We start from the raw sequence: 12,858 nt of genomic DNA on the forward strand, positions 1-12,858 counted from the left end.
CATTGCCAAGACTGCCGCCATATCCTCCGAAGCAGCATTAACCGATCCTTTTGCTAATTCATTCCTTGGATTATGGTATTCTCTAGAGTGTTTAGAGAATTCTTCAATTAGCTGTTTTATCACCGGGGGTGCCTTTTTTGTGAGTGGTCCTTGAGAATCAAGGAGCTGCCTAGTTGTCACATTTACTCCATCATAGAAAATGGAGACTTCTTGTTGACTGTTCAGATCATGATGTGGGCAGTTCCTCAACAAACTCTTGTATCTTTCCCATGCCTCATAAAGTGACTCTCCAGGTTGTTGCTCAAAGTTGGCTATGGCTTTCTTCAACTTCGCTATCTTTGAGGGTGGGCAAAATTGATCAATGAATTCTTCTTTCATCTTGGCCCAAGTAGTAATGGATCCGGGAGGAAGTGATTTTAGCCAATCTCTCGCGGCCCCCTTGAATGTAACGGGTAACATACGAAGCAATACAGTTTCGCGAGCCACATTTGGAACATTGAAGTAGTCGGCTATGTCGTTGACCTCTTCTAGATGTTTATACGCGTCTTCGTGATCCTTACCGTAGAATGGGAGTTCCTTAAGTTGTGCGAGTATGTGGCCCTTAAGCTCGAAGTTGGCATTTACCGGAATCGCGGGTTGCACGAGTCCTGGACTGTTATCTTCACGCATCTTCTTCTTCCACTCTCCCATGGGAACTTCGTCAATGTTAGCCATGGTGTTGTCGGGTTCGTCTTCTAGGTCACTTTCGTTATCAAATGTAAGATCTTTTTCGTCTCCTTCTGTTTCGTATTCGGTGTCCTCCTTCTTCGGGTCTTCGTCCGCCAAAGAGATGTTGGATCCTCCTGATTTACTACTCTTTTTCTTGGTAAACACAAATTTGAGATTCTTCAAAGGTGAGTTCTTCGATGTTGCAGTTTCTCCAATGGTTTTGCCTTTGTTCTTCCTTAAAGTAGCTTCCGGGTCTTCAAGTGGTGGGATCAAAGGTGCATTTCCTCCTCTGGTCATAAACGATCTGCAAATAAACAAAGAAAACACGTAAAAGAAAAAAAAACGAAAAATAAAATTCCTACAGTAGCTATACCACGACGTGGTGAACCTAAAATACGAAAATACTAAAATAAAAATTAAAAACTAAACTTTAACAGAAAATAATCCTAAAAATAGCAATATAAAGTAATTAAAACTGAACCGTTCCCCGACAACGGCGCCAAAAACTTGATGTGTAATTTGATATGCTTATATTTTATTCAAGTTAATTTATAAAAGTAATTTACTTTACTAGACTATTAAACACACTAGGCAGTGTACCTAATCGTGCAATAGTATAGCAATGGTAAGAATGAGTGTCGAACACAAGAAACGATGTTTAGATTGCTTTATTTTACTATTGACTAATTAATAATTAAATTAAAAGAGGGGTTGTTTTCCTAGAAGTGCAATGGATTTAGTTTCGGATTTGTTGTTATTAATAATAAAATTAAAAGAGGGGTTGTTTTCCTACAAGGAACGGTGTTCAGCTTCGGATTTGTTGTTATTATGGTTGTTTCATAGAAGTGCAATGAATTTAGTTTCTTTGGCTACCGATTCCTAAGATGACCAAATTGGTATTCACCAATTTAATCCTTTAGCAAACTAGCTTATTTATTCGGTGATCAAGCGGACAAACTTACAAGTTCACTAGTATTTGGTTCGAGTTGCTTAGACTTATAATTAATTGACCATTTAAATTTATTGATTCAATTTTATATATGATTTATCGTCATATATTAGCTCCTATACTTTTTGTAAGTCCCTAATTTGATTGTGTATCAATCAGATCCGTTTGATGGTGCGGAAACCCAATCAAACGAATGATGTCAGATCAAATAGAAGAGAAGGAGAAGAAGAATATGATGAATCTTGTATGTATTGATATGAATGAAGATCCGGATACAAGATTCACACACACTTACACACACTCTCTTTTCCTACTCTTTCTCTCTCTAGAATACCTTGGATTTCACACACTTAAGCTCCTTTATTCTATGTGTTCATCCTTCACATGCACTCCTCACCCTATATATATTGGACCTAAGGCCAAGCCCAAAATACAAATAATCCAATGCTCGGTCCAAGCTACAATTAATCCTATACTATTTTTGGCCCAAATAATAAAAACAATAAATGCTTAGAAAAGCAAAGTATAAACCATATTTTTGACCCAACAATCTCCCCCTTGGTTTATAGCTTTCTTTTCTTTTCTTAAATGACTCAACAAGCTCCCCCTAAAAAGTAGCTGGCTTTTCTTGTTAATCTTCATTAGGAGCTTTGGCTTCAACTTTAATCTTCAAATTCTTCACAACTTCAAGATGAACTTGATGAATCTTCAATGAATGACTTCATCTTGAGCAGTTGGGCTTTTCTTCAGAATTTGACATTGAACGCACATTGGGTGAGGAGGCTTTTTGTACTGATTCTTGAAAGATAATGCTTTCAGTTTGAGAATCTTCAGAGAGAACATTAGAGAGAACTAATCTTCAGGATCACTTCAGCAGGTTCATAGATAGCAGCAGACTGATTGAGGAGGCTTCAATGCAATCCGTCACCTAATCTTCAAGTGCAGCTTCACCTTGCTTCTGGGGTTGAAAGATTGAATGTCGAAAGAATAATCTTCATTTCTTGCTCCTTCGAATGAGAATTCTTCGATGCTCACGGATGAAGCCTTGGCTCAGAAATCTTCGATACAAACTCCATGAGTTTCATCTTCACCTGAATTCACTTTTCAAGACAAAACAAAACTAAAAGAAAACTTAGCACACAATATTTTTGGATTTTTCATATTTTCTGAAAAAGAAATAAAACAAAAATAACACTATTTTTGGATTTTTAATTTTCTGATTTTTGTTTGGTTTTTTTTTTAATTTTTAATTCTCCCCTAATATTTAAATTAGAAGAAAACTATGAACAAATTTAACAAAAATAAAATGATATCTAACTTTAAGAGTGATTTGGGATCAAAGTTTTTAGACAGCCTTTATCCGTTTATCAGTACCTCTCCCTTCATGAATAGATCTGGTCAATCGCCGGTATTGTGGTCCACTTAAACACGAGAGATTGTGACAAAATTAGGACATACTATAAGTTATAAGACAAAGTGATCCTAAGCTCCTAGATACTATTTCTTAAGGACCATTCAGGTGACGACGACCAGAGATATTGTTGTCCACCTAAATTGAGCAGCGAGATCTATAGACAATCTGTAAGTGTTCAATTTTTAATTGTACTAGAACATGGTTCCCGCTTCCTGATATGCTCCAGTAATCAAGGACTTCCAGAATACTCCTTACATCGGGTGAGCAGACAATTATTGAGAGAGAAGATAGATTTAGAATGCATATGTTATACACCCAGGTCGGATCTCTTCCAATCACGCAGAGGGTGAAACATATGACTAACTGAAGTTTTTAGAGGGATTGAGAAAAAGAATGATGCATATACTGTGTACCAGGTCGGATTGTGAGTCACGCAAAGGAGACAATATATGACTAACAGACAGGAAGAATTGCATAGATAGAAGATGCACAGAAATAGAATTGCATATGTTGCAGTCCAGGTCGGATGTATTTCAATCACGCAGAGGAGGCAACATATGACTAACAGAAAGAAAGCAAGAAAATAATTTCCTACAGACCTACTTTATCGGAATTCCCCAGTCGCCCCATCAATACCGAAATTAAGGACAGAGTTCGTACATCGAGGAAGAGTTAAACCACAGTTCTAGATACAGATTACTTTAATGTGACCGGTGGATTATCATGTATATCTCCCTGCTCAACCTATCTGAGCGTCGTATTGTCAGGCTAAATGGATCTATCTAGGTCAAGATTTTTCAAGTCTCTAGATTCCTTAAGTTCATTAACGCCTAGTCAAGTCCATTTTAATCTTTCGTGCCTACCAGCGCATCGAACACAGAGCCTAGATAATTCAGATTCAGTCCCTTACACAGATTCAGATTGCATGTTATCACATGATTATATCACTTCCCAAAACATCTCCCTCAAGCACATTTCATAACCAACATATTTTTTTTGGATTTTCTGATTTTCTAATGTTTTTGGATTTTCTTAAATTTTCTAATTTTTGTATTATTTCTCCCCCTAAATTTGTGCATAGGAGAGAAATGAAAGTAAATGCACATATTTAAACTATCCTAAAACAAAAATTAGTCTTTAAAGCGAATCAGCTTAAGAAAAACTCAGGAGTATAGAGAGGAAAACTCAAACCGTAAGTCACCGATTGAATTTGCATCCAGAAGGTCTGAGAACAACACGCGTAATCTCAGAACAGATCCGAAAATTCTTCATGTCATTAAGCACTAACCCCATTTGTGATCTCTTCCTTTCTTCCTTTCCCGAAAAGGACACATACTCCCAAAGAATGTTCTGAGTGTTGTACAGTTGAGAGATGTCTCCTATCATGTGCCAGGAACAGCCACTACCAACAAACCGAAGTCTGATGATATGCCTCCATAGCTGCTCCGACATAGAGCGGGATCAGTTGGTCTTTGGAACTCGGTCCATTTTGAAACTGGGTCGACCTTTGTCATCCTTGCATGGTACTCTCTCCCATGACATATCCTGTTTATCACAAACAAAAGATGAAGAAATATTAGAGTCATTAGTTGATTTGGGAGAGTGAGCCTTTGGAACCCATTTGTAGTTGGGTTTAACCCATTTCTTTTTCGATCTGATGGGTGGCTCGGTACTTGATTTTGAACTTGATGTCGGCCGTTGAGATGACTTTGATTTTGGCTTCACGGGAGCATCTCTTGGATTTGGCTTCTTGGCCGGCATTCCCTTTTTGTTCTTGGGATTCAGATTCTTGGCCTTGTAGGTTTGATTCTTGGCCTTCTGCGCGTTCCAGTCACCATGGTCTGAACGTGACCTTGAGGGGTTTCTTTTGAAGTATCTCCCTCTTGGCACGTTCTGCCAGCCTTGTGCATAGTAGGGAACATATGCGCGATTAGGACAATTTCTGGCAATGTGTCCAGGTGTTCCACAGTGAAAACATGTCTTTTTCTTCACTGTGAAGTTGTTTCTTCCTGCCCATGGTGGCGTATCTTTGCCTTGTCGTTGGTTGTTCCCACATGCATAATTACAACAGGCACTCTGTTTCAATGGAATTGGTGGCCTGTATTTCTCAACAGCAGGTTGATCAGAAGCAACTGAGTTCGAAGCAACAGATTCAGATCTCAAGGAGATGTTGGTTTGTTCAGTAGTGTTCTCCTTGTTCTCATCTTCTGTTACTTTACCTGCACATGAAGTAGAAGCATTAGAATTTTCAACCTGAATACCTCCTGAAACAAAACCAGCTGGTTTGCCATATTGAAGATGTGCCTCCCTGTCAATTTCTTCCTGTTTCGTAGGGATGCATGTGTAGTTATGATTGAAAGGTGGAGGAACACTATCATACCTTAGACCCTTGTTTTGATTATCTTTGAATTTTAATTGAGTTTCAAATAAGGACTCGACTGTCTTACTTGACGCAGTATAATTTTTGAAACTAACATCTGTTTTTCCACACTTAATTTTCAAAGCGTCAAGTTCTTCAGTTACAACATCAAGTTGTCTCTTAATATAGTCATACTTTTCACACTTGTTGCTGAATTCTTCCTGAAGCTTCATAAAGTCCTTTATTTTTGTTTCTAACTGGGCCTTTAGGGGTTTCTGTCCTTTCCTGAGTTGATAACCTTCATATCTCAGGTCCTCAACTTCTCTTTTTAATAAATCATTATGTTCACGAAGAAGTTTAATCGTAGCTTCACATGATTGAGAACATGAAACTTCATTGACCGGAAGGTTTGCGGAACACATTGTTTTTCCACACTTTAAAGCGTCAATTTCTTCAATTATATCAGCAAGACTAAGACGATTGAGATCTTTTGTCTTCTTGATGATAGACACGTTCTTATCCCATGATTTCGGAAGTGAATTCAACAGCTTTTTGTTTATCTCAGATTTAGTCAAGAAAATCCCAGCTATATTCATCTCAGTAGTAAGTGTAGTAAATCGTTTCAACTGAGCTTCCAGGGTTTCTCCAGGGATATAATCGAACATGTTGAAATTTTGTCTTAACATATCCTGACGACTCTCTTTCATGTTCTCAAAAACCATTAAAAGCACAACTAGAAGTCAAACTTAAATTTAAAAATGCCCTTTGACTAAAAAGACTCAAAAGTCAACCTCAAAAGTCAAATTTAAAAAGTCAAACTCAAAAGTCAAACTTGAAAAGTCAAACCGAAAAGCTAAATTTGAAAATTTAAAAGTTAAACGAGAAAGTCAAAGTTTAAAGTCAAAGGTCAAACTTTAAAAGTCAAAGTCAAAATTTTAAGTAAAAAGTTCAAAATTAAAAGTCAAAAATTAAAATCTAAATTTTTGGTTGAAATTGGAATTTAAAATGAAAAGAAATTGAATTTTGGGCTGAAATTGACAAAAATCCGAAAGTTGGTGCGAATGGCAATGTATTTGGATTAAAATCGGAAGTGATGAACCAAGGAGTCCGCTAGCTGAGTTGGTAAAGCGCTGTGTATGAACCAAAGGTCCAGGGTTCGATCCCCGGCACCCCCAAATCCGTCTACCCTTTTTAATGTGCGAAGATGAAGGCTGCTGCTTAGCCGGCTTCCCTAGCCGTTCACCGAGCCGCGAATCCACCAAGCCGTCTGCCGAGCCGAGGCCGCACACCGCTGCCGTAAACCGCCGAGCCGTATACTCCGAGCCGCAAGCCGCCGACCATAAACTCCGGCGACCGTAAACACGTTTACGGCCGTAAACACGTTTACGGCCGTAAACTCCGGGAAACCCTAGCCGCCGCCGCCGACCGTAAACCCTTCAAAGACCATAAACTCTACGCAGATTACGTTTTCACCTCTTTTTGCTCCAAAACTCGATCAAAAACTCGTTTTTATCAAAAACGCGAAGAACAACCCCCCCTAATTTTCAGAGATCTATCCAAAAACGCAAGAATCTTTCCAAAATAAGATCAAATCGGCTCCAGATCTGACAAAGATGAGTGATACAATCCAAGCTCTGATACCACTTGTAAGTCCCTAATCTGCTTGTGTATCAATCAGATCCGTTTGATGGTGCGGAATCCCAATCAAACGGATGATGTCAGATCAAATAGAAGAGAAGGAGAAGAAGAATATGATGAATCTTGTATGTATTGATATGAATGAAGATCCGGATACAAGATTCACACACACTTACACACACTCTCTTTTCTCTCTCTTTCTCTCTCTAGAACACCTTGGATTTCACACACTTAAGCTCCTCTATTCTATGTGTTCATCCTTCACATGCACTCCTCACCCTATATATATATATATATATATATATATATATATATATATATATATATATATATATATATATATATATATATATATATATATATATATATATATATATATATATATATATATAGACCTAAGGCCAAGCCCAAAATACAACTAATCCAATGCTCGGTCCAAGCTACAATTAATCCTATACTATTTTTGGCCCAAATAATAAAAACAATAAATGCTTAGAAAAGCAAAGTATAAACCATATTTTTGACCCAACACTTTTTTACCCACTTTTCTACTTAACCCTAGGTTTTAATCAAAACTCTAGTCCTATGATTTTGCAAATCACAAGATCATAAGATTCAAATTCAATTAAGAAATATAGTCATTCTAACCTAATCAAATTCAGCAATAAGCAGATAAAAAGCAGTTATCAAAAGTACTTGAGGTTCTTTAATAAGCAAAAGTCAACAAATAACCAAATAACTAAATCCTAACTATGAAATCAACCATGTTTAGTCAACTCATCCTAGCTAAACGAAAGTCATTAGTGTTTAGCTCATGATTTCTGCAAACAAAGTCATAAAATCGAGATTCAAAAGTAAAGACATAGCTATTCCTAATGAAAAATCGAAAAGTAGAGTTTAGTTGCCTTTGATCTCCTCCTTCTAATGATTGTGATTAAATTCCTTGCTTCCAATGCTTAATTCCAGTGCCTTTGCCTCAAAAAGCTTCGAATTCTCTAGAGCCAAAAGTTCCCATTCGGAGGTTTATGTGAGATATTTATACTTTTCCCAAAAGCAGGGCACCACGTCGTGGTGGGACCACCACGTCGTGGTGATTGTGTTTATCCCGTAATCTCCAAGTCACCGAATCTGATCGGGAATCTTCAAAACGTCACGTCATGGCAGGATCACCGCGACGTGTTGGTGTATTTTTCTTCATTTTATTGCTTTGGTTCAATCTTCCATCTTCTAGCTTCCTTAATCCAGCTTCCAACTTCCTTTTTGCTCCAAACAAGTCTTTTAGTCCCTACAACACATTTCATAGCAAATTAAGTATCTTTTGTTCTATTAAGGGCATAAAAGTAATTAAAATATTAATGTATATTGTATAAATATGTGTATAAATATGCACATATCATTCATCCAAGAGCCCCTATCTTCCACCCTAAATCCTCTGATTTTGTTTTCGATCTGAGAACACAAATCGATTTTGATATTTGTTTAGAGATATGAGAATGGAGGGATAGCAAAAGAGAAGTGGCTGCCTTTTTGTTCCAGTGTGTGTGTGTGTGTGTTTTTTTGAGGAAGATGATGGGTGTGTGTCTTGGGGAAGAAGATAGGGGTGGTGGTGATATTTTGTCTCGTAAGAGAGAGAGAGAGAGAGAGAGAGAGAGAGAGAGAGGAATTTTTTATTTTTCTTTTAGTCATAAAAATATTTAAATAAATAAATAAAGTGAAAAAGCAAAAAAACAAGGGTAAAATCGTCATTACAAAAAAGTATAAAGTAAATTGGACCAAACTCGCAACAAAATAAAAACTTTGGACCTGTGGTGATAGTCCAAACCTTTTTAGACCAAAGTGACAATTTTCAACAAACCACGACATGTTTAGTCAACTTAAAAGTGTTTCTTTTTATCGACAAGTTCAATATAACTGGATTTAATCTATTGAATATGAAGCAGTCATGTATCCTAAATGAAAATGTTGCAATACAAATAGAAAACGTATTTAATTAGTTTATGGGTACATGATAATCATCCATCACCACTAATCTCAGTATCACCATTATGATTCATTCCTTCTATAGTCAAGGTAATGTTCCCATGCTGCGTTCTTGATGCTATTCCTATGTGTCCATCACTTTATTCTATCATTTGACTTCAATTCTAAGTTCTAACAACTTAATATGCATTGTACGTTTATTTTGCATCTTTATATATAAGTTATATTGACAAGTGGCATAGCGGATCCAGCGACGATGGTCGGGTTAAGCTCCAAATATCTAGCTCGCTGTTGCATGCTGCTACGTTCCGCCTAGCTGATACATCTTGTTCATCCTTATCAGCCGAAAAACCCAACTTCTCATTGGATTCTGATCCATAGCAAGAATACAACTGTTTTGATTCCTCCATTTGGCCATTGAGCTGGGAAGCCACAAACTTGTCAAGATCCGCCCAGTTACTGATACACTCATGATCCTCCGTCATTTTAGTATGAATGTTCCTTGAATGTTCCGCTTCCGCTAGTAAGTCGCTCATGGAATCATAGGTCTTGAAACTCGATCCTTGATCGAAGGTGGCTGAGCTTTCAGGAGGGGATGTGGTTAGCTGGGTGGAACTAGCGAGCCTAGGGAGGTGGAGGAACATGGGGTTCACGAATTGGGTGGTGGTGAAGTTTTCGATTTCTTGTTTGCAAGACCTACTGTCCATGTACACAAGTAATTGCTCAAGAACGTCATCTTTGTTTAACAGTTGTAACTGTGCTCTGGTATCCATAGAATCAGGTAACGATCTGTGAGGACTCTCGAGGGATTTATGGTAATTTTTTTTCTTGAAGACACGGCATACCACCCACCCTTCTTCGTGAGCATAATCAGACATGTTTGAAGCCTGAACCAAATCCAGATTTTCGAATACAAATTAATGCTTCTTGATCATAATTCATAAGGACACACATGTGTATGTAACCATCAAATTATTGCTAAAAAGATGCTATAGTGCTCTTGGTAATGCTTCATAAAACAATGACAGTGCTCCTACCCAACTAACAGTTACTAGTGACCAGAAGAACAAAGCAAACATCATGTATTATGCTCTAAAGTCAAAAAACTTACGCTGGAATCTTGCGTAGTAATGATATTGTCGTCAAGCCTGTATTCATGCATAATATAATCAGATTTCTGGCCATGAGGAGCTCTCCCTTTGTAAAACACAAGTGTCTTCCTCATACCGATTCTTCTAAGGCTACTGTGTACGACTTTATCTCGTCCGGTGGCTTTCCAGAAACCAGCTGCAGTGGCACGATTTGTTCGGGTCCCTGTCGGATATTTCTTGTCTTTGTGACTAAAAAAGTACCAATCATTTTGGGGGGTGGAGCCTATACTGCACTTGTCTACAACACAAACAAAAAGCTTAAATTTTTTGTTTTCAAAGAAAAAAAACTATTGATGAATGAATAAATGAAATGTACATATACCTTGGATGTCCCAGGGTTCAAGCTTATTAAGATCAACCTCTCGAATAACATCAAGATCAATCTTTTCATAAGCAACTTTCTTCCTCAGGTAGTAATGAAGAAGTTCTTCTTCTGTAGGGTGGAACCGAAACCCGGGAGGCACTTTCGAGTGACCATTGACGTTCACAGATAAATCCATTTCTTCTTTTGACATAGATATGTGATTGACGAACTTCAAGGAGCATATGATATGTGCGTAAGTTTGGTTGTAAGGACTTAGATTTATACATGGACAAAAGGTTTCAAAAAGGAATCCATGAAAAGTTATGGGAAAATGGCCATCTCAACCACCTTTTTAGACCAAGTATTTTCGTTCATACCCGTAGACAACGACTGGCTTTGATATATGGGTTCTGTGAGTACAGTTTCACTTGCTAGAAAGAGAGAATTAAAAAGTTACAAGAATACAAGAGATCCCAGTAGGGTCGCTCTCTAGTTCGAAAACAACAAACCACCTAAGCACAACAACAACAATACACCACATAATTAAAAACAATAATTGTTGTTTATGTTGGAAAAAATCGGGTCCCAGTAGGGTGGGGTATGTTGGAATGTGAGCAGGAGACTTGCTTCCATCTTGACAACGACCTTCGACCTTAAAATCTCTCAGAAAACAACAGCTCAAACAACCGTGTGTGTGTGTATGAGAGAGAGAGAGAGAGAGAGAGAGAGAGAGAGAGAGAGCGCTACATATATGGGTGTGTATAACTGTGTGTATATGGTGACAAATTTCAAATAATCAATGTGCAAGGATAAGATATAATTACGTTGAAGATGATGATGGATTGATGGGAGGTTGAAAATTTTTCCATCTTTCATCATTCCGGTACCAACTACGAACGACGGCAGGTCATTACCAAACTTTAGTGCCTCGTTCGCAATTTCTACATTTCACGTTTCATTTGCAATCTTTCTTTTACTATTAGTGAAAGTCGAAGTAAATAAGTTTTATCAACAATTAATTAGCTACTTTAAGTAAAGAGAAAATTACAAAAAATAGCCTAAAAAACTAATTTACCTTGCAAATTTAGCCAAAAAAATAACAATTACAAAAATAGCCACTGATTTCGCAAATGGGAATGGTCCATCTGCGAATTTACCATTCAATCTGCGAATGTACAAGTACCTAAAGCACAGATGTGCTTTAACCACTTGTACATTCGCAGATAGGGTATTTGTTTTTTTTTGTTTTTTTTGTGTACATATAAGGAAGAATCACGCTAAAATCGCAGATGGACAGTCCATCTGCGATTTCCTCTCCGTTTGATCTGCGATTTTATGGTATTTTTTTCATTTTTTTTTTAAACTTTGACTATTAAATCAATGGGTTTGATTATGAAATCAATGGGTTTGAATACGAAATAACCTTATTATATATAAACTTTTGTAGAAAATTATCATTTTACTTGTTATTTCTTTAGGAAATTTCTTAAAAACCTCTCTAAAAAAGATGAATATATGGTTTGTCTTGTAGAAAATTATATATAAACTTTTGTAGAAAATTATCAGTTTACTTGTTATATATAAACTTGTTTTTTCATTTTTTTATATGTTTTGTTAAGTTAATGTAAAAAAAAATTGTCTATGATTAATTGTATTTGAATGATTTATTGTTTTATTTTTTATTGTAGATTGTGTGCGTATAGTTTTGATCCATATGTTTATACAAAATATAGTTTTTAATATAAGTTTAAAATTGAAATATAAGCGTAAGTAGAGAAAAAAAATTCCCTACAAAAATGTATATCGATAGAGTGACTATAAAAACTAAAAAATTAGAAAATAATAAATAAAAAACTTGTAGAAAAATAAAATATTTGAAAAAACATATATTTTATATTAAAAACTCAAAATAAATATACTTTTAAGAAATTTCCTAAAGAAATAACAAGTAAACTGATAATTTTCTACAAAAGTTTATATATAATAAGGTTATTTCATAGTCAAACTCATTGATTTCATAGTCAAAATTTAAAAAAAAAAATGAAAAAATACCATAATATCGCAGATCAAACGGAGAGGAAATCGCAGATGGATACTGTCCATCTGCGATTTTAGCCTGATTCTTCCTTATATATACACAAAAAAAAATAAAAAAAAACAAAAACCCCATCTGCGAATGTACAAGTGGCTAAAGCACGTCTGTGCTTTAGCCACTTGTACATTCGCAGATGGGATGGGCAAATCGTAGATGGACCATTCCCATCTGCGATTTTGGTGGCTATATTTGCAACTTCAATTTTTTTTGGTTATTATCTACAAAGTAATTAGCGTTTTTGGCTAAATTTGCAATTTTCT

General features: G+C 36.4%; 1 protein-coding gene and 1 non-coding gene across 2 annotated transcripts; one reads left to right on the forward strand and one right to left on the reverse strand.

The window, feature by feature from the left end:
* Nucleotides 1-223: 223 nt before the first annotated feature.
* LOC145167993 (small nucleolar RNA R71) lies at nt 224-330 on the forward strand. The gene has a single exon (XR_013741589.1). It is a non-coding gene; the product is annotated as a small nucleolar RNA R71 (small nucleolar RNA).
* Nucleotides 331-8,968: 8,638 nt separating this feature from the next.
* LOC145162250 (NAC domain-containing protein 43-like) lies at nt 8,969-10,801 on the reverse strand. The gene is made up of 3 exons (XM_079081450.1): nt 10,522-10,801; nt 10,160-10,437; nt 8,969-9,935 (listed from the first exon to the last, which is right to left on the reverse strand). Exons 1-3 carry the CDS (start codon nt 10,712-10,714, stop codon nt 9,270-9,272), a joined length of 1,137 nt encoding a protein of 378 aa, XP_078937576.1. The 5' UTR covers nt 10,715-10,801; the 3' UTR covers nt 8,969-9,269.
* Between the last annotated feature and the right edge of the window lie 2,057 nt (nt 10,802-12,858).

Source organism: Lactuca virosa, chromosome 3, assembly GCF_052849685.1.
Source record: "Lactuca virosa cultivar CGN04683 chromosome 3, Lactuca_virosa_CGN04683_v6, whole genome shotgun sequence".
Lineage (NCBI taxonomy): Eukaryota > Viridiplantae > Streptophyta > Magnoliopsida > Asterales > Asteraceae > Lactuca > Lactuca virosa.

Bases quoted from the DNA above. Each gene is read 5' to 3' on its own strand.
- LOC145162250 (XM_079081450.1), bottom strand. From the start codon at position 10,714: ATGTCAAAAGAAGAAATGGATTTATCTGTGAACGTCAATGGTCACTCG. The intron at 10,438-10,521 runs GTATATGTACAT...TTTGTGTTGTAG, and splicing joins TGAACCCTGGGACATCCAAG to ACAAGTGCAGTATAGGCTCC. The intron at 9,936-10,159 runs GTAAGTTTTTTG...GATTTGGTTCAG, and splicing joins TTACTACGCAAGATTCCAGC to GCTTCAAACATGTCTGATTA.